This window comes from Chionomys nivalis, chromosome 9, assembly GCF_950005125.1.
Source record: "Chionomys nivalis chromosome 9, mChiNiv1.1, whole genome shotgun sequence".
Lineage (NCBI taxonomy): Eukaryota > Metazoa > Chordata > Mammalia > Rodentia > Cricetidae > Chionomys > Chionomys nivalis.
In genome coordinates this window covers 36,253,890-36,276,681 of record NC_080094.1, presented here as the reverse complement: position 1 = coordinate 36,276,681, position 22,792 = coordinate 36,253,890, and the positions used below count along the sequence as shown (strand labels likewise).

The 22,792-nt window shown below is 39.3% G+C and overlaps 1 protein-coding gene across 1 annotated transcript in view; it reads left to right on the top strand.

Moving 5' to 3' along the window:
• Sptlc3 (serine palmitoyltransferase long chain base subunit 3) overlaps positions 1-22,792 on the top strand; it is a 114,916-nt gene that overhangs the window by 51,235 nt on the left and 40,889 nt on the right. Inside the window, exons 6-8 of the mRNA XM_057780912.1 lie at positions 8-101; positions 14,109-14,214; positions 22,365-22,584. Coding sequence (XP_057636895.1) covers positions 8-101; positions 14,109-14,214; positions 22,365-22,584 — 420 coding nt within the window. The remainder of the gene's footprint in view (positions 1-7; positions 102-14,108; positions 14,215-22,364; positions 22,585-22,792) is intronic.

Sequence of the window (22,792 nt, the reverse complement as noted above, 5' to 3'; positions counted from 1 at the left end):
TGCCTAGGGATGCCTCATTTTAAGTGATGAGTTAAACCACACATCTATCATCCTGGGGGCTCGACTCTCAGGTGCAACCATAAGACCCTTCAAACACAACAGTGAGTATCTGAGCATTTACCCAGAATACACTGGCTTGCTCCTCTACAAAGGTCAAGGTTATTCACAATATTTTGTCCTTGCTTTTCATACTGGCAACTTAACCTAATGAAAGACAATTATGCTTATAATCACTGCTGGCTTGTTAATCTCTGGTGACCTGGAACAAATGACTGAAGTATATTAAATATCCAGATTGCTAAGTGTTACCAAAACACATAAATGTCACAGTTAGTGGTCTTGCGGAGTGGTCTCTGAAGATGTGATTGATACCTTAGGATGCCAATTAATTATCAGATATGTCACAATTCTGCCCTTCCTGTAACCTTGTCTTGGAAAAGTTTAAAGATTTTACATTTTGAGTCATGCATAAGTAAAAAGTTAGCCTTATTCTTGGTATAATGCTAGTTTTCCCTATCCCTACATACAAAATGTTAATGTCTGTATCCCCCTGATAGTCTTAGACTTTATTAAAATACCCTTTTAGAAGCTAGAGAGATGGTTCTGTGGTTTAGAACACTTGATTCTCTTGTAAAGAACCCAGGTTAAATTCCCAGCACATATATGGTAGCTTACAACCAACTACAACTCCAGGTAACAAGGGTCCAGATATCCTCTTCTGACCACGGTGGGTACCTCGCACACACATGGTACACATGCATACATGCAGAAAAAACCATTCAGAGACATAAAACAAAATAAAAATAAATCTCAGAAGATTTTGAATGCCCTTCCAGGCTCTGTTTGAAGTGACTGAATAGTGAAGAAGATGCAGAGGGCCATTCCTTCACTCTTTATGGGTCAGATCAGACCCATTAGAAGTCTCTAGAAAACAACTTAAAAGAAGTAGGTCATGGCTGGAAACACCTATGTCCTCTGATCCAGATGTGCTCCTGATTTGTGTCACTTTCTGCAAATCTTTTCATCTTTCATTCAAAGTCCTCATCTGTAAAGCTAAGGAAGACGTTGACCTATATGACCCGTTAAAGCTCTGCTTCTGGCACATTTATCACGAGAGGCTCCCTTTCATTTTGTGTGCATGCTCATACAAATAGACACATACACATGCACATACGCACACACACACACACAATAGCACACACATTAGCACACTTCCTTTTATTTCCTACGGCCTTTCTCTCTTTCTTTCCGTTCCCCTCGACTTCCTTGTTTCTTCTCCTCAGCACACACCTTCCTTCAAAGAATTCACAGAGAGTAAAGGAAAAAAATGACTGGTAATGAGCAGGAAGGATTATCCAAAGAACAATTGTCTCATGATGGAAGAGAGAATGCACATGAGGGTTCTCAAGTGAAGTCAATGAGTCCCTTTTCTAACTAGTGGAGTGTTCAATGAAAACCTGCTCTAACTGAAGAAGGATTGGGGGTAAGGGTGGGTATTGTGTTCAGCGAAACTGTTCTATTACCAATAAAGACTCAGGAGTCAGATAGTGGGGTGAAAACCTGATAAATCGAAGAGGTAGAGGAGCGACCAGCTGACCTTCTCTCCACACTTCCCAGACCGAAGAGCACATGACATCTCTAACTTCCCTCCCTACTCTTTTCTGTGCAGCTCCTCTATTCATATTCCTGCCTTTTCTATGGCTAATTCAAGTCAACTAGTCGCTGGCTCTGTCCCCTGACTCAAGGTTAATTTTGATAACACAGTTTCAGGGTATCAAAATCCCCCAACAGGTGGGAATTGACATATATTGGAAAACTACATTCAGCATCTGTGAACAGATTGCTACGAAAGGGGAAGGACCAGGGCCAGGCACTCCAGAAGAACAAGACTGCAGATATGTGGCTCAACTCTGATACAGTTCAATGTAATTAAAAACATGTTGGCCTCATTTTTTTGTATTTGCAACAAATATTCAACTTTTCATTTTATTATTGATAAAATAAATCCCTTGTTATGTTGATTTTCCATCTATTATCACTTTATAAATCACATCCAGTTTCACATTATATTGATATTACTAAGAATTCATGTTTGAAATACACATGTTTGGGGATTTAAGGAGTATATTTGTGCTGGGTATGATGGTTTCTTCCAGGAAGCCTAACACTCGGGAATCTCAGTTAAGAGGATTGTGAGTTCAAAGCCAGGCTGATATTCATCAGGAAGCTCTCCTGAGACAAGGATGAAGCCAAAGAAGAAACAGTAATGCTTTTACTAAGTGGCCAGTCAAATTCCTTTGGTGTTAGCACAAATGCAATGTGTGTCTTTGAATCTTTAGCATGACAGATAACTGGCCATCTTATACCTGGAAATTAATAAGCCATATATACGGTTAACACAATAATCTCACTTCTAGAATAGACAGAGCTGGGTTGTGATTTATTTGGAACAAGTGAGCTGGGTCATTGTCAAGATTGATTACTTATTTCTTCATTCCATTCTACTAAAATGTAGTTTGTGGTCCAAACTATAAAATATAGGCATCTAGGGACCATCCATGGCAGATAAACGATTGTTCCCATCTCCAGACCAACTTAAATACAAATCTTTGAGTTGAAACTAATACACTGACTATATATAATGTACAATGAGAGAAAGAAGACCTAAATCTTATTATGGATTTTTGTATTAATTATTTTATTACAATTTCATATCTGTATATAGTGTGCTCTGGTTACTCTCTCCCCATCCCTTCTTACCTCCCTCCCATTCCTATCGCCTCCTTCCTCCTCATGTGCTCCTTTACAACATTCATGTCTTTTTGCTTTGTTTTGCCACCTGGGTAATGGGGGAAATTTCTAGGCAGAGCAATATAAAACAACCTTATGTTAAATAAGGTTGTCCAACCACAGACTATGTTTTATTATGCAACTGTTTCAGTGATTACTCAGGAGCCACAGTAGTTTAATGTAAAACAAGTAACACAAACCCCACCACACAAGCAGCCATTTAGTATTTTCCTTTGGATTCTACTCACAGGAAAGTAATGTCAGAGAAGCTACATGCAGGAAGCTTGGACAGCTGAAAAACAGCAACACTGTTAGTGATGGGTACATGGACATTTTATCTTCAATGGAATATCTGAGGTCTCCTCCATCATTTACATAGAATGCAGAGCAGAAAACCCCAAATTAGAAAGGCTTGGTAAAAGCCAAGGACTTGTCTTAGCAATATTATAAAAAGATTAAAAAAAAATTCAAGAAGATAGTTTACTATAAAAGATACTGAAAGTTGTGACAGATACACCTGGTCTTAGATGCTGAGTGACGTGAGATGATGCTATTCCTGGGTCAAACTGTAAACTCAGAAGAGAGACTAATAAACTTAAAAGTATTAAGTAAGAGTAATATGTCAAGGTGGGTAACTATACTACCTATCACCTAAGAACTTATATTTGTAAATGGTTACAAAGAGGAGTGTGTAACCAAGAACTTGTGTGGTTCATAAAGCCTACGATATTACATCTGGTTCTATATAGATAGATCAACCAGCCCTGTTATTGTCACATAAAAGTATATCTCTCTTCTTAGGGAAGATGTAGTGAACTATTTGGGGTAAAGGATATGATATATGTAGCTTAGTCTCAATTCAGAAGAAATAAATGGTAAACGGATAGATTAGATAGATAGATAGATAGATAGATAGATAGATAGATAGATAGATAGATGATAGATAGATAGATAGATAGATAGATAGATAGATAGATAGATAGATAGATAGATAGAATATGTTGAAACATTAACCTGGGACAGGTGAATGAGAATATTTTAGAATGTCCCTATTCTTACAATTTTTCAAAATTTAAATATGTTCAAATACATTTCTATTTTAAAATCTTCAACTCTGCTAAGATTACAATTAGCATTAAATTTTAATTATCTATTTTCTGCAAAGCTTTATAATATTCAACCTATTCAATAACTTACTCTTCATGCTGCCTTCTTACTCCCAGAAAGTTTATGACACTATTTATATTTATAATAAATGTTAGCTGTAGCTATTTTGTACCAGAAACTAGCAGTTATTGAGAATATACTATATGCCAGATGTCTAGTTATTGACATTGTCGCTCTATTTATTTATTCATTTAGTTAGTCATGCAGAAAACATAATAAGATAGAAACAAATTAATAGATGAAAAGATTAAAGTTCAAAGGTATTTAAGAAACTATCCCACAATAATCTAAAGAAGAGGAACAATTCAAAGAAAGTATTGTGGAAATGGTATAGAGAGACCTGCTCTTTTGTATGTAAACTAACTTTCTAAAAAATGATTCTACAAAGTAACAGTGAAATCTTGGTCTTCCTGGAAAATGCTGCCCTTCTAATTGATTAGGATTATGCAGTTGGGTCATCATCTACCACCTCCTAGCCCACAGACATCCATTATGAATGAGCTGCTATTGCTTAGTTTTCTGTGGAAAGCAAAATAATTGCCCTGAAACATACCAATGCCCTGGTCCCCAGAACCTGACAATGCCTCATTACCTGCAAAGAAAGTTAAAACTACAGAGATAATTCAGCAGGTCAGTCAATTAACTTTAAAACAAAACCTCTACAGGGGTCCAGTGTAGTAATACGGTCCCTAAATTCAGAAGATGAAGCAAAATGAAGGTTGTCAGAAAAATGCAATATGAGAAAGACTGCAGCTGCCATTTTTAGTTTTGAAAATGGGAAGGGATCACATTCTAAGGAAGGTGGGGTTTAGAAGCAGGAAAATACAAAAAGCACAATAAACTCTAACACTTTCAAAAATATGGCCAGCCTGCCAAAGCTATGAATTAGTCCAGGCAGGCCTACTGCAGCTTCTGATGTCCAGATTTGTAAAACTTTCCATTGTCTTGTTTTAGTCAATAATTTGGGCTATTTTCTTGCAGCAGAAGTAAGAAACAAATAGAAGGCTTTACTCCCTCTCACCAGTGTGCACCATGTTATAGTCACATCATGAAAGCACCACCTTAGGGAGCAGAGCTATATACAGAGTCTTCTACTTTCTCGGGAGGTGAAGGAAGTGAGAAGGTGTCCAGAGGGGGAAAGAATTAGATGGGACAACAATATAATTGATATTCATTTCTGCTGGCTCTGTTTGCAGCTTAGTGATACTCAAGATAATACTAAATGTGTCTGCCTCCAAAACTATGATGCTTTACTCCTTGAACACTCATAGACTGAAGTGACATAACACAGGAGCTATTTAAGGTTAGATAGAATATGCCAAGTTTGCATCTATAACACATGAACCACACCAGGGAAAAAAGCTAATAACATGAAAGACAGGTTCTTAATGATGACTGCTCATGCCAAGAAATTGCAAAAGACTGAGATTATGAGATTTCATGAAACCCAAAATTTGTTTCCTCCTATGGACTATATTCTATCCCAAGTTCTCTTTATCCCTCTTCCACTTGTATTGCTTAATTTTCCCATGGCTGCGACAAAATACTTAGCAAAAAAACCTAAAGAAAGAAAGGCTGTTTTGAATCAGAGTTTTAGGGTGCAGCATGGTATGGGAGTCACGGAAGTAGGACATATTGCATCCACACTCAAGAAGCAGAAAGAAATGACTGCTAGTATGTGGACAGAAACTGCTCTTTTGTTTCCCAACTGCTTAGACCTGAATAATCACACAGAAACTGTATTCATTATAACACTGTTTGGCCAAAAGCTTATGCATATTTCTAGTTAACTCATATCTTAAATTAATCTATTTCTATTATTCTGTGTATTACCATTAGGTTGTGGCCTACTGGTAAGGTAAGGCTCCAGTGGGTGTCTTTCTCCTTTGGTAGCTACCTGACATCTCTTTGACTCCACCTGCTCTCTATATACATCTCTTCCAGCCTGGCTATATTCTGCCCTGCTATAGGTCAAAGCAGCTTCTTTGTTAATCAACTGTAATAAAATATATTCACAGTATAGAGAGGGGAATCCCACATCACCTCTAATTTTCTGTCTAATTAAAAAGGAAGATTTTAACTTTAACACAGAAAGATTACATACAACAAAAGTTATCAAGCAAAAATTGTACTTACAATATTTAATCCATTTATATTTGTCAAATTATGTAAAATACTCTATCATCTATTCTATCTTTGTGAGTCTAAAATTTTATATCTAATCTATTTCTTATAATTATAACTATATTTCTTCAATTCCATCAAAGACTCCAGGAGGATATAATATTACCTAAGTAAACAGGAAATACATTATAACAACTTCCAAAACTCTACAATTGACAGAGATATCTCACTGCCTGGACAGTCACCCAAAGTTATTCTGTAACATTGGGGCATCTATCTTAACCTACAGGCCCATAGTATCTGGTGGATTTTTTCCAAGAAGCAGGAAATTTCAAAGGCAGTTCCACCTATAATGGCAGTTTGTCATACACTATCTTCTATGTCCTGCAGAATGTCTGGCAGCCTCTTTCATAAATCAGGAACCCTGAGAGATCATCTCACCTTCTTTAGGCAACTTCAGCAGTCATTTTTTCTGTGAGTCCTGCATGCCTAATATATAGAGCATACCATCAGCAGTCCAGGCAAGAGCAGTTTCTTTCCCAATTGTCTAGCCTTGTCTCATTGAAGGCAAATTTCATAGCAAGTTTCTTCAATGCCCATCAACCTCTCTGAAGTAATTGGTGCTGCCAGAAGCAGACATGTCTCACTGCCAAGGAAAGTCTAATTTCTTAAAACATTTTAAATGCCATATTATTATGTACATCTTTGAAAATTTTGAAGAATACCTATCTGAAATATATGTCAGAAACCTAACTAACATGACTACAAGTTTGACTATTATAAATGACTATCTATTAGTCTGTATTTCTTAACTATACATTACATTTTTAAATACCTTAAAGAAGAGCAAAAATACATATAACAAAATTGGCCTTAAATTTTTATCAATAGACCAATATGCATACAAATGCAAAGTATTTATCTCTATTTTATATTTCCCTTTATATGAAAACAAACATTTATAAACAATATTTGGAAATTTGGGAGTAGTTCTCTTCAAACTGCTTCCTGCTTTTTGTTGGGTGAAGTATCATGGAGACCTTTCGGGGGGGTCTTGGTTCATCAAACCATGTTAGTCTGGAAGGAATTCACAGGTTCTCATCATTTGTGAAAACAAAAGCAGAACCTCTTTTCTAAAGCAACATATCCTTAAACCCAATTTTTAAAATCAAGATACCTTTAAAACATATATGTTGGTTTACATTAGCAGCCCCCAGAATCAAATATCTCTCTGTAGTCAAAAAAATTAAAGAAAACACAATAATATACACAATCTAGACTTTCTGTGTATATTCCATATTTATGTGACTTGTTTTTCTTTACTCCTTTAATCTATGACTATCTGTACTCTTTTATATTACTTTTACTGTCTCTTTGAAGTCTTTGTTTCGTTTTTTAAAGCTTTTTTTGGTAACTGACTATACTCTTCTTTTGCTCTCTCTCTCAAGTCTTACTACATTTTTGAAATACACTATGGCCCATTTAGAGGTTAATTTCTGTCTGAATCTGACTTTATTGCATATTTGTAAACATTTTCTGACCAGAAGCATTTTTTAAAAATGCTAAACAGTTTGATTGCAGCAGCTCCTCCTCTCTTGGCCTTTTAATATGGCGGAGGTATCTTTACCACCAACTTTAGTACCACAGGGTAGATAGGAGCTGTGCTCACCTCTTTAACTCTGGGAAGGAGCATGCAAAACATAAATCCTTTTTATCTGAGTAAAAGCTAAATCTGCTATGCAATGCACTGTATGGCCAGGAGATATTGCTGTGCATGGCAGTGGGAATCTGCCATGCTCTCTGGTCTGTGCACACCTTGCAGACCTGATCTGACTGCTTTCCAAGGCAGGGGTGCTGAGCTGCTGGTGTGCTCTCAGCTACTTTCTTCCTGACCCTGGGTGGGCATACAAGCACCTGGACCTGAAGTGTGTGGCTAATCATGTGGGTTAGTTCCATGTTGATGTGCCGTTTTGTAGATGGAGGCTGCTTGTTTGTTCCCAGCCACCCAGACCTACCTAAAATAATCACACAGAAACTATATTAATTAAAAAAAACTGCTTGGCCTATTAACTCAGGCTTTTTATTAATGAACTCTTACATCTTAAATTAACCTGTTCCTATGATTTTGAATTTTACCATGAGGCTCATGGTTTACTGGTAAGGTTCCAGGGCATCTGTCTCCTTCAGCAGCTACATGACATCTCCTCAACTCCTCTCTCTCTCTCTCTCTCTCTCTCTCTCTCTCTCTCTCTCTCTCTCTCTCTTTCTCTCTCTACATCTCTGTTCAGATTTTCTGCCTTATTTTACTCTGCTAAGGCATTGGCCAAAAGCAGCTTCTCTATTAAACCAATAGCAATGAAACATATTCACAGCACACAGAGGGGAATCCCATCTCACCAACACTCAGTTTGCTTTCTTCTTTTCATTCGGCCAAGGACCCCATCACATGAAATGGTGTCGTAAATATTTAGGATAGGTCATCATCCATATTCAAAATAGCTCACCATTACTCTTAAGTAAAATCTCTCGGGAAATGCCCTTCAAAGAAATGCCCAGAGATTCATGTCCACAGTAGACATAAGCCCCATAAGCATTAGTTAAGACAAACCATCACAACATTCCTCAAGTAGCTGAGAAAGGGGATTCTCTCCTGATGTAGCAAAAGTGTGTTCTTTAAAATAGGGTACCTGCAAACAAAACAGTATTCTTGGCTCTTGAGCTCTGTAGAGGGAAAAAATAGATGCAATGTACAGAAAGGCTATTCAGAACAGCATAACAAATAGCAAAATAAATTTCCAATCCTATATCAAAGGGTCCAGCTACTCACTAAAATCTATTCCTTGATTTTCCTCCCTACCTTCAACAGTCACATGAGGAACTAAGAACACTAAGCAGAAAGAAAGTCCTGAAAAGAAAGAAACTCAGAACCTTCAAAGGCTTCTTCCTAGGGACCAAAAGGGACTAAGAAGCTAATTTTCAGCAATGTTCAGTTCAAAGCTGGGGCCAAAAGTTTTATAACCTCAGGCTAATAGTTCCTGGATAATAAAATGTGAAAAATACGTCTCAGCTAAAATTCAGAATCACTTGTTCTAGACTTATTACACCATTTAAATAAGTATTGCAATAACCATAATACATAGTTATCTATTACCCACATATTACTGAAGACTGACCCCAGAGTGATTGAATTACATACCTGAAGTCACCCAAATGTCAAAAGGCAGGATCTAAACTTTATGCTCAAGTCTGTTGCTTTGTCTTGGTTCGTTTCTCCCAGCAGCAGACCCTGAGATAAAGATTTAAGGAAACCTGTCTTACTTAGAAAGGAAGCTGGAGAAGTACAGCAGATAAACAAAGTGAGAGCATCCCAGGAAGGCAGTACCAACAGGCAGCTTACGACAGTGTCTAAGACTTCTCTCCTAATAGTAAATGACAGCTACCGGCATTACCTGAGGGATGACAGACCCAGGGAACCATATATAAATACCAATTTGCCTTTGTGATTAATTTAAGGCTACTGCTTTTCCAGATCAAATATGGTTCTGCAAACAAAAAAAAATGGGGGCTATTTTGGAGGGGAGCAAAGAATGGTCTATGTTTGTAAAAAAGAGTTGAGCTGAAGGGATATAGCAAGTGCATTTATAAATTTACAGCATTCAATATGACTCTATTCCCATAGAGTCAGACAAATGTGGCACCTTTTGAAAAAGCCATTGGATACCATAGCTATTGCAGTCCCATCCCACTAGCAGCTGGAATCTCCCCGCAGAATATGCAGTGTAGCCTTGGCATTCCTATTTGTTATGTATTGTCTTAGGGCTTCTATTGGTGTGAAGAGACGCCACGACCATGGCAACCCTTATAGAGGAAAATATTTATTTGGGGTGGCTCACCTACAGTTAAGAGATTCAGTCCATTATCACTATGGTGGGACATGGCAGTGTGCAGGGAGACATGGTGCTAGAGAAGTAGCTGAGAGTCTTATATCTTACAGGCAACAGGAAGTGGAGCGTGCTTGGCTTGAACATATATGAGACCTCAAAGCCTGCCTCCAACACACTTCCTCCAACAAACCACACCTACTCCAACAAGGCCACACCTCCTAATACTACCACTCCACTCTGTTGGTGGCCATTTTTTTTCAAACCACCACCAAAGAGAATCTGCGTTTTTCTACTATAGGAAGTAAAACAGGCTATTCTTAGGTTGGCTCACTACATACCATAAAAAAGGCTTACGTTGAGGAGCCAGTTCTAACGAGGGGCCAGATTATTCATTCTTCACTGATTCTAGAGCACTTTTTAATGTTTTAATTAGCATATGCTAATTATACACAGTAGTGTGTTTTATTGTGACTTTTAAGATATGTATGTAATGCATTTCATCATACTTCAGCCTAATGAGTCCCCTTTCTAATTTCACATCATTGGGAATCAATAAATTTCATTTGAATTGCCTGCAGAAGCATGATTGAAGGGTTATTTACAGGAGCATAAACGAATACCCAGTGGCTACACCGTTAAAGAAAATGTCCTTCCTCCGCCTGTAGCCATTAACCTCCTACAAATACTCAGGGAGGAGTGAGGCCTCCTGTGTCCCTTGTAACAACCCTTTCTGAGGATTCTGAAGCATTTTGAAGAAATGTGGCAACTTGGGATTTCACAGACTCTACTAGAATCCTCTCTCCACAGAAGGCACCATTCAATCATTTGTGGCTTAAAGATTTATATTTTAATCTTAGAACACTCATTTATTTTTAACATTTCCACTAATTCTTTGACGATAATTTTTATTATATTACCTCCTCCCCTATGCCTCCTATACCTACCTTCTATCCCATTTCCACATAACTTTGTACTCTCAATTTTTTGTAAACCCATTAAATTTGTGCTGCCAATCTACCTTTAGGTATGTGGACATTTGTTGGAGCACAGTCAGCCTACCAGAAGACACAACATTAAGAAGAATTAAGCCTTCCTTTCCTAGCAGCTATCAATTTTCAACAGCTTCTTAGCTAAGGATGGGACTCTTCTGTGTCCACATCTCTTATTAATTCTGAGATTTTTGTCTAATTTGACTTTCCCCAAATCTTGTGCATGCTGTCACAACTTCTTAGAAATCATATGTGCAATTGCCCTTTCATGTCTAACTAACACTATTTCCTTGCAGTCATCCACTACCCCTGGCTCTTACAATTTTTCTGCCCCCTCTTTGGCAATAATCCCTGAGCTTTGGATGGAAGGTATATGCTATAGATGTCCAATTTAGAGCTGAGAATTCCAAAGTCTCAAATTTGCAGGACTTTGGCCAGTCATGGGTCTCTATGCTGAGTATCATCTACTACAAAGAAGCTTCTCCTATGGAGCACTAATCTATGAAAATACAAGAGTTAATTTAATACTATGTACATTTATCAGAACAATTAGAGTCAAGGACCAATCTAGCCATAGGTTTTTGGCTTCAAAAGTATTGCCAGAAATAGGTTCCATCTTGTAGAACAGGCCTTAAATACAATTATAAAGTAGTTGATCACTCCCATGACATTCCTGCCACTATTGCATAGTGGGCATATCTGGCTGACAGTTCCTAGAGCTTTTGGAGTTCACAGCTGGATAAAATTGATGATTACTTTTCTTTTCCAGCAATGTACATAGTATCTTTTAGCACTATGCAAACAGGGGTGAAGATTCCAGGCTAGAACCAATTTGCTCTCTCCAAGTTCTTTGACTCAAATACTCAGTGCCTTCAGCAATAGTTTCTCACCATCAAGTTCTAAATGATAATGAAAAGCAATGATAATAGCCTGGAATATTTGGAGTTCTATGGGACCTCTCTTGCCAACAAATCTAATGGAGGTCATTTATGACACTGTGGTTTGTATCTGTTAGTCTGTGGTGCCTAGCAAAGGCATTGGTGCCCCATTACAATTAATTCCACGTTTGCATTTTGGGAGGCTCCTACATAGCATATTCTCATGAGTTTTTCAGAAGGTCATTAGTGTTAGCTGTGTTCCCTCTTCCATCCTGCCCTATTACCCCCATGTAATGCATCCTGTTTCATTATTACCCTTTATAGAAACAACTTTTAAAACAAGCATTATTTTATATCACTGCATTAAAGTATCTTCTAGTTTATTTTAATTTGACTTACCTTTATGAGGATGGCATGAAAGCCACTAGTATGATGTCTCATTTATGTCCAAAAAAATTAGAAAAGGCAGTGTCATGTTTATGTTTGTTTAAACACAAATTCTTGTTCACCATCTCTTTGTCCATTCATAGGCTAACAACCTGAAGTAGATTACAGAACAGAGAGGCTGTCTCCTCTGCTCCCAGGGTTTCTTCAATGGTTTAGACATTCAGCCTAAAAGTAAAGTAGAAACAAGCTAGCGATGCAGGTGAGGATTTAGGAGCCCTGAGAATTTGCAACAGGAAAGTTTCTTTCAGTCTCCTTGGCTGCCATCTAGTTGTGAGCAATGGCATTGGCTGGAAACATTCAGAAGAGAGGAGACTCTTTGAAACCAAAACAAAAACATACAGTTTGCTAAGGAAACCTTAGCTCCAGACAAAATGCATCTGTCTAAAGTGAGGCTTGGGTGATGAGTGGATGGATACCTTCCAAACAGACTAGAGGCAGAACTATATTGGAGAGTAGGAGGATGTGTGTTAGGGACCACAGAGAAGCTGTCTCAGGGAAGTATTCAGAGACTAACTCATGAAGGGCTTTCTGGGATTGTATTGGTTTATTATTATAACAAAAAGGAACAGTTTATAAGCTTCAGTAGCATACACTGATCAGCATGTAGCTGTCATTCAGCATCGTGGTTGAGCTCAGATAACTTCCTCACTGTCTCTCATCTTTCCCTGGAGATAGTCAAGGATCTATGAATTTTCTTCAGCAGAAATACAGAGTACAAATATAGTAAATCTACAAAAATATGCACATCAATTATGTAATTGTTCACTCACTTTGACTTGAAAAGTTAAAATGTAAATAGCACATAAAACACCAAATAGCTGAGTTGCTTCCTAAGTCCTTCCAAATGGCCTCTTAGCCCAAGCCCAGCCATTCACTACTGTCACTCTTTTTGATTTTCCATTACAAGCGAACAAGGCTGTCCTAGCAGACATTACCCTTTCATCTTGCCCTGCAGCATTTGGGAGATTGGAAAGGTGGCGCAAGGACTCTCACCTAAGGCAGTAAAAGTTTGTGGTTACAACTATGGACCTGAGTACAGATTCAAAACCCAACTCTGCCATTTACAACCATAGGCCAGCTAAAGGGTCTCAGGGTTAGGAAGGTTGAGAACCACTGCCTTAGTTTACCAAATCCTCTGTGCCTCAGCCTGATTCAGCACATGAAGAACCTGTAGCAGGTCCCCACAGTGGTCGTGGGAGAAATGAACAACCTATGAATGACAAAAATAACATTCGAAGCGTTTTAGATACAAGAAAAGGGGCTTGGTAATTGCCAGCTACTAGCAGTGTGTCCTGAGCTCACAAATATTTCATGCAGAACCCCACATTGTTTCACAACCTGAACACTGCTAAAACATCTGTTAGTTCAAATTGTCCCCCAAGGATAATGAGATCTCTCGCCCTATGCTGGTAGTGCAAACCCTAGAAGACTTGGGCCTAAACAGCTGAAGAGGGGCTGTTAAATTCATCCATCAGAGTCCAGTTTTTGCCTAGCAATGAAGCCTCAGCTTCACTAGATATTTGTCTATAGTACTGACTTCCAAGTTCTCTCAGGCAGGCAAAGAGAAGCTTAAGACAGCCTTAAGCTGACTCAGCCTGCCTGTGCAGACTCAACTGTTCATCCTACCAGAGTTAAGCTTTAGTAGAAATTAACCCCCCAAATCTCCCAGGTGTTCTCTGGGTCCAACCTTGCTTTGTCAAAGTCCAGGTCTGAGTGTAAAACTACAAGTTAAAAGCAAAAATAACTCTGGCACCCTCTCATGAAACAAAAAGAGTAAGGTAAACAAGAGCCCTCCCATAACTCAATCTTTCTTTTCCCGCTATTTAAAGATGTACAGAGCCTAGAGAAGCTCCTGAGAGAATCCATCATCAGTGGCCAGCCTCGCACAGGCCGAGCATGGAAGAAGATCCTCATTCTCGTAGAGGGCATTTACAGGTATGTGAGTGACCGGAGACCTTTGACACGTGGGGCTCACAGCAAGCTGCCCAATGAAGAGAATAAGACCTTTCCTGCTAAAAATAAAGGAGGTGCTTATAGATGCCAGGGAGTAACACAAGATAAAGCTACCGATAGAAGTGGCCAGACCTGGGGCTTCTTGTCTTTTCTACAGCTCTGTGCATCTTCTGGAACGCTTGGGGACTGACATGCTGGTGAAGCCTTCCTTAGAAATGTCCTCAGTGTTGATCTGTATTGCTTCCTTCCGGTGCCCTAGCATTTCAAAGACCTTTTGTGTCTGAGCTCTTAAACATCAGGATGTTCAAAGACATGTCTATCACAGATGGTCCTTTATGTGGACAGTGTACCCAAGCACTTACTTCAGTCATTAATTAAGTAGGTTAATGACTGCCCTCAGAATATAGGGGCCTAACCTCGAGGGCAATCCTTCCTCCAGAGTGGGGCCAGTGGGATGCTGATCTTAGCATTTGGTAATATTCTCAGTATTCTTTCCCTGCCCTCCTTAAGCTGAGCAGGAAAATACCCACTAAGTCATTCTGAGCAGTGCTTTTATATTGCTGGCTGTGATTGAATTTGCTTCATTCTCTTTCTAAATCGATTACCGTGGCTCAAATGTAAATTGCACCCAAGCATTCCGTCTGTTTACACCCTATTCTGTAAGCCAAGGAAACATTTTCTCAGAGTGTCCCTTCTTAAATCAATGCCCAAGCAATCCTTACAGAAGAGAAACCTGGAGCTCTATCCCCTATGAGCCTCGGAGAGAGACATGAAATACAAAGAAAGGAAGTGAGGGCTGGGGAACCCCAAGCCAGAGTGTGACTGCAAAGGAGACATGAGGGCAACAGTAGCATTGTGAGTCCTCCCTCTGCAGCCCTTTCTCTTCTGCATGAAAAGTAAACATTGCTACATAGACAGTTTAATGTTTCCTAACTTGAAACCTCTTCAACTGAAAACAAATGAGATCATGAAGGTATTATCTTTATCAATCATAAGCAAACGCCCAAACGCCGTCTGCATCAATACCGAGGAACAAGAGAAATGTGCCCTATCCTTTTTTTGGAAAGAGGGGGTGAATTCTCCAAGTCAAAAATAAAATAAGAGCCGGGCGGTGGTGGCGCACGCCTTTAATCCCAGCACTTGGGAGGCAGAGGCAGGCGGATCTCTGTGAGTTCGAGACCAGCCTGGTCTACAAGAGCTAGTTCCAGGACAGGCTCCAAAACCACAGAGAAACCCTGTTTCGAAAAACCAAAAAAAAAAAAAAAAAAAAAAAAAAAAAATAAGAACCAGAGTCTTTTTTATTATTATTTATTTTAAGTGATTGGAGTTCTATATTAGCAAAGATGGCAGCTCATAATACATTGCTTTCCACACTTCCATCATTATTGTCTAAGGTCGACCCCAGCAGTGTGCAGTGTTTACAAGATCTCTAAAACAGTGATCTAGAAAGCTGGGGTAATTTTTACCCCATCTCCAACCAGAGAGCATTTGGCTGGTGTTAGTGGCCACGCATGAAGTGGAATAGTATTGACATCTAGTGGGGAGAGGCAGGGATTGCTCCTGAGCGTCCTGCAAAGCACGAGGCGTCCAGAATTCTGTCGTTCCAAATAGCAATACTGCCAAGGCTGAGAACGCCCTCTTCTTGGATAGTTAACTACTCACTGGCCCTGAACTTGAACTTTGAGGAAGTAATCTCACCCGGATCCTGTGCTGTCATAAACCTAAGTGGCAAGCTTTCTCCCTGTGTTATTTATAGCAGCTACCAGCCTGAGAGGGATTCAAGCAGCTTTTATCTAAACACCTGTCATTGAGGCTTGGACTCATGGGAGGATGAATTGGCTGAGGGGAAGGCACACTGGGCATCTCCTTTCACCAGAGTCAAAAGAACCCAATTTCAAACAAACAGAACTTATCTCCACTAAAGAAAAGTCACATTTTCAAGTGCTTGGATCGTGGCTGAAATTAGTGTCCATCCATGTTTTACTAACAAATATTTTCATCAGAAACCGCTACAGTAGCTGGACTTACTAAAGGCTAAGCTAGGCTTTATCCTGTCCTGTGGGGAGTGGGGAAGAGAAGGTTTGCAGGTGCACGTTTCTGTCCCTAAGTGAATGGGGCACAAAACCACAATTGAGCAATGGTGACTCTTAGTTAACTATTGCTATATATGAAAAGATTTACAGTGATCATTTCTTATTTTCCTTGATCCTGTGAGTCAGGTCTGCTGCCACACACAGTGTTCACTGAACTCATTCACAAGACCGCAGTCAGTCAAGAATTCAAGCAAGCATGGAATATCCAAAATTTCCTCATTCACGTATTTAGCACTGGCTTTTGGAAGGCGACTGGGGTGCCTTTTTCTCATTCACATGAATCTGGCTTTATTTTATGGGCATCAACACCGGGATCTGTGTCATGTAGTATTGACAAGACATCAGATCATCTATTCAGAGCTCCCTTAACAACAGGACCTCTGGCTTCCAAGACAGAAAACCCAGAAATTGCCCTTGTTTTAAGAGAGTGGCCCAGAACTCATGCTGTGCCCTGCTGGCCAAACACACCCCAGAGACAGCCTGGAGTCTCAGAAAAGAGAATGATACTTTAACTCTTGGAGGGAAGATTGGATTGTGTACATGGCAATGGGAAACTTGCACGTGTCTATCTTTGCATCAGTTTGCTGCAGATCAAACAACCTAGCATGTACACCAGGCAAAGTTTCCATGTCATAAACTTCCTCTCATCTTCTCTGCATCCCAACAGCCTCCACCCCACCAGCAGCCTCCTTTGTAAACCAAGACAAGACTAGGGTAACATAAATTCTGAAGCAAAATTCCAGTTGGAAAGCTCTCACTTGGGCATGCCAGTATAGAACTGTCACCAGAAAATGAAATTGCTTTCCATTGTGCTTTCCAAAGTGTCCAGGTTGGGAATATGAGCTCAGTACACACATACCTGATTGGACACTCCCCAAAACCTCTTTTGCATTTTAACTCTTAAGGTCATCTTTGCTCTTGTTGTTGTTTTGTCTCTTACTTCTCTGCCCCACAGGTAAAGTACCACACCATCAGTTGTTCATCCACAGCATGTTTTTCATGATTCTTAAAGAAAAAGGTTAAGTTTTCAAGTCACAAAGTTTCAAGTAGGCTTCAAACTAGAAGTGTCTAGGTTACTAGACTGAGAATCCAGAACACTTTCCCCAATTAGCGACAATAATAATTATTATTGCCATAGACATGAAAGTTCTTATCTTTGTAAAAATTGGAGAGGAGTTGGGATTTGGAGCCAGATTTGGGACCTGGATTCAAATCCTGGCATTGGTCCCCATAGCTGTGTACCCTCCTTAGAACATATATGTGTTAAGAAAAATCATATAAGGCAAGATCTGTCGGACGCAAAGCCCATAGAAAGCCCACACAAAGAGTAACTGTCTTCATAATTTCACGTTTTTCATTGAAGAGGTTTCAGGTTGGAAAGCAATAAACTGCTGACATATCAATACTGATTTCCTTTCCATACAGAAAAGGATGACAGCAAAGTGAGGACTCACATTGTCCTTGTGTCTGGTCCTTGCTCAATATTCTAAGTGTATGACATTGCACAAAGCTGCTGAGAGTCTTAAAAAGATGAAGAAACAGAGGCTCTCAGGCCTAGATAAATTGCCCTAGGCAGATTAGTAAAATGAAGCAGAGCTGGCATTAATAACCAGGTGGCCCTGGTGAAACAAAGGCTCACTGCAAATAGAAGAGGCTACCTGTCTGTTGGCATCCAACTTGTAAACTCTGAAAGTACAAAGTCACTCTGACTTAAAGTAATCCTATCTAGGCTTCATCTTCTCCATCTGTAAATTAAGGGAATTGGAAACACAAATCTAAATGTCGATGAATCCATGACTTGGTATCAAAAAGTCAAATAGCAGCTGGGCTGTGGTGGCGCACGCCTTTAATCCCAGCACTCGGGAGGCAGAGGCAGGCGGATCTCTGTGAGTTCGAGGCCAGCCTGGTCTACAAGAGCTAGTTCCAGGACAGGAACCAAAAAGCTACGGAGAAACCCTGTCTCGAAAATCAAAAAAAAAAAAAAAAAAAAAAAAAAATCAAATAGCATTCTTTTAAGGTTCTAATCTGATTTCCTAATATTGTGTTAAGCATATATTGCTGTGGGTGGGAGAATATCCCTCCTCCTAATTGTGGCAGTAGTCTGGGATCTTCCCAAAGGAGAAGATTTCACACCAGGACAGAGATAGCACAAACAAATAATCAAGGTTTACTTCGGCCAGTGAAAAAGCAAAAGGAAAGTACACCCTCCTTGCTCACAGCCGAGCTGAACCAAAAGCTCACAACAAAAGTCTGTCTCTAGCGTCTGGACTCAGGAGTTTTGGTCTACCACCCACGGGGCAGTCTGTGATGGTCTTAGAAGCCATTCTGACCCACCATTAGATACATTAAATACAAGAATATGTTTAAAAAAGCCTAACAACCCATAGAGTCGAGGTTGCAAAAAAAAAAAAAAAAAAAAAAAACCAGGAACCTCATGTTGCTTGAGCTGACTAGCCAGAGTCTGCCAAGACTAGCCTTGTTGGTTTTTCTCTGAGACCTGTTCTTCATCTTGTCCGGTCAAGGTGACTGTCTCATACCCAGCTAAAAAAGTCATTACTTCTCTGACTTTGTTGTTTCAGTCCTAAAAATCATTTCAAACCAACATCTGTTTTGACTACAGCATTATTTTTGTAGTATCTGAGAACAGATTCCTTATCAATTCATAATGGCTTAGAAATCTCAAAGTTATTTTTTAAAAAAAAACCGTGATGCTAGTAAAGATGTCCCAGATAACTTGGGACACAAACCAGCATGGTGGGAGCCCAAATTTTCAGAATCTAAAGAGTTTCATAGTATGCGTCAACCTTTTCCAAATCGTACACATAAGCATATGATGAATTTGCAGAATGTCTTGAGTCTAAGAATAGATTAAGAGTTCTTCTCCCTCAAACTGAGAAAAGTTAAGAATAACCTCAGTGATAAACTTTCCCCAATCCTCTATAGTTTCAACATGTAAAGACAAAGAATAAGATGGGTTTTGTCTTAATCCCTCTCCTCCCTCGTTCTCCCTTTTGTCTATCTCAGTCTCTGTCTCTTCTCGCCGTCCCTTTCCTTCTCTCTACATCCCTCTCTATTCTCCCTTTTCCTCGAACCCCTTTGTCTCTATCCCACCCTTTCCTCTTTTCTCTTGGATTAAACCTTGGTTTTAATCCAAGTTTTTCACCATACAAGTTTCCTGAGCTGTGGCTTAATTTTTGGTTTCCATGTAAGAAGAGGATGATGAGAAGATTTCAAAAGGTGTTGCCACTCAACTAATGCATTATACAATTAAAAATAAGTAACTTACTGACTTGTGGCCTAAAGAATAATTCAAGTCCCTAGACAGAGTCTCAGATAAACTAATGACATTATCTTTATTTATAGCTGTATTTTATTTCTTTTTCTTCTACTAAAGCCAAAAGAAAAACAAAACCTTTCACCCAGGAAAAAACAAAAACATGCTATGTGTTTTTCTTTATTGCTTTTGGTCTTGATTGTTTTGACAGAAAATAGTGATAATAACACAGATAATGATTTTATATTTCACCCAGACTCATTAGCCCACTATAACAAAAGGTTCTATGCAAATTCAATAATACTGGGGGGGGGGGATGAAGCCATTGTGGATGAATATAACTATATAAAAGCTGAGTTCTCCCTAGGACTCTATGTATGCCTGGCATTAATTCCCAAAATAAGCAGTATTGTAGAGTCATTAATCTTGGAGGAAGAAATACAAGCCAGGTGGTTAGGTCCTTACCTCAGCTAGAGCAGCCCCTGGAAAAACGGCTGATGAGCTGTGGAGAGTGTCTACAAATGCTGTCCATATTAACTTTGCCTCCTTCCAAATTCAGTTCCAGAAAAATAGAATGGCTGTTTGTGTCTAGCATATTTTGTGTTACCTACGTACAGCATTTTAAAAACAAGCAAAATCTAAGAATTCTGAGGGTTTGAAATCATTTCTCATGTGTGACCCTGCGATGACACTCACGTGCCTTTCTTTTAGAAGATTAAACACAGACCTTTGTTAACAGTTCCTTTGTATCACATCAGGCCTCAGTAAAACTTTCTGCTTGCAAGCTCACCGGGTGCCTGGGATGGCCTGACAGTTGACAAGCATGAAAGCTAGCCATTATAAAGATTCTGGGAGGAAAGCTTCATCATCATGCCTCTACTACATAACAATGAAGTGAAGGATAATGGAAAAACATCATATAGGCTGCCCAAGTCCCAGTTTAGAAAGTGCTATGGCCCCAATCTAAGCTCAAGATAGACAGATAGTAATATTGCTTCCTCAGGGGTGAGCACTCTTAAAAGCAAGAAATTGAAAGTAGTGCTGGAAGTAACTCACAAACATGCATAAAAGAAGACCATTAAAATCAGAACTTGGACATCCAAATGACCTCGTGAAATACCCATGTGCTGTATCATTGGTGGTTAAAGTCAACTCTTTCAGTCTGGGTAGCTGTAACACTTAATGAACTGTTTTGACTGAATCAACCTAACACTTAAACTTATTTTTAATGTATTATATACAATCTAAGACCTAACAGGAGAGGATGGCAAAGTTCACCACTCTTCAAATGATTAGTTTTTAGCTAAATTGTTGCTTGAGTTGTTTGACAAGCTGCACTGTGTTGTGAACATACGAGTTTTGTTTTTTGTTTTTTTTTTTGAACCAGAGTGTTTGTACAGTCCAGGCTATGCAGTGCAAAAGCTTCCAATGGTTTGAGAACTAAGTAGAGTCAATGTTCTTTAAAACCCATTGAGATGCAGAGGTGCTATGTAAATATAAAATTTAATTTTACTTATTAGTTGGCTTTATATTATCCTTCTCTAAGGATTTGAAACATTTTACAGTTTGCACTACCATGGACAATAAAACAGACACTCTCTTGATCACTACACACACTAAAATGGGGATGACAGGGATTAACATGACCCTGGGTAAGTATGACATACCAATCTGGGAAGCTATCCTTATTCTTTTGGAAAACACATAGAATATATAGCACAAAGAGTAAACCCTAAACTAGGGATTTTAGTTAATGTATCAAAATTGGCTCATGAAATTATAATAAACAGCCCACACTAGTGGGTGCCATTAGTGTCAGGAGAAACTTGGTAAGACTGGGCACACAAGAATCCTCAGTACCTTTTACTCAGTTTTTCTACAAACATAAAGCTATTATTACAAGAAGTTTTGTCAATTAAAAAAAAAAGAAACCTAAAACTTGAAAAACTAAAATAAATAATAAAATAGCTCTAGAGCAAAAGGGTTGGTTAGTAGCGGTAAATCCCAAAGTGATGTCCTTAGCATCTGGTGTGAGTTTATCCTGGAAGCTCATATATACCATTGATCTGTCCCGCCCCCTGACCCAGCACCTCTGAAACCTCTGTGGGAGGGACCCAGAAACCTGAGCCTTAAACCTATCAGAAGTTTTAAGGCTTAATCAACTTCTGTCCCATCACTCTGAAGAATCATGAAGAAAGGGTGCCACCAAGAGGCTCACAGAAGACTGATCTGTGACGAATGCTGAGCAGGAACACCAAGGGATTTTCTATTATGTGATGATTGGTACTACTATGTCTAAATTTCTGCATATTTTTAGTTCCCCAGTTTAATCTTTAGCAGTTCAAATGCTGACTTTAGATCTGGCCAGCATTATAAAACAAGCAATAGCAGATAGATCAAAGTGGCTCAGAGTAGAGCACTTTTATTAAGACCAGCAGAATACCTATCCCCAAAGCATTGATCTAACTGCAAAAAGCAGCTTTACAAATAAATCAGATCAACAGTATGGTAAGTTCATTTCTGAGTTAAGAACTAAGGATAACAACTCAATCCATCAAATATAAGTATTTTATTAAAGTAGCATGGAGCAGAGAAGATTGAAAGGTTGTCATTGCCGAATAAGATATGCCAATAGAAGAGTGGCAGATCCTTGTCAGCAGCCTGAGGGTGTCAGGGCAGGTTTTCTAGGAAGCACTGGAAGGAAAGCAACAGAAGTTTCCAGAAGGCTACTCACTACTTACCAAGAATTTTTCCTTCTGTGCTAGCATGGAAGGTTCCATTGTGAATCTGCCTCAGATAGTGGCTCTAAAGAAGAAATACAAGGCTTACCTCTACGTCGATGAAGCTCACAGTATTGGTGCTACGGGCCCCAATGGCCAAGGTGTCAGAGACTTCTTTGGACTGGCCCCTGAAGATGTGGACGTATACATGGGGACATTCACCAAAAGCTTTGCGGCCTCGGGAGGCTATATAGCTGGGAAAAAGGTAAGAAAGGAAAGTTTAGTGTTTGTGGAGATCCTGAACACCCTAGGGATGAAGGAAGCAGGTCTTCTCTGAATTCCATGTAAATTTCAGTTCTGCTCCCCTGTAACATGGAGTAAAGAAAAGTGTGAAAAGAGTGATCACAACCAGATAACAACAGCAAGGGCACAATTTGTAGAGCACCTAGGAGAGAGGAAACTCAGCTGGATGA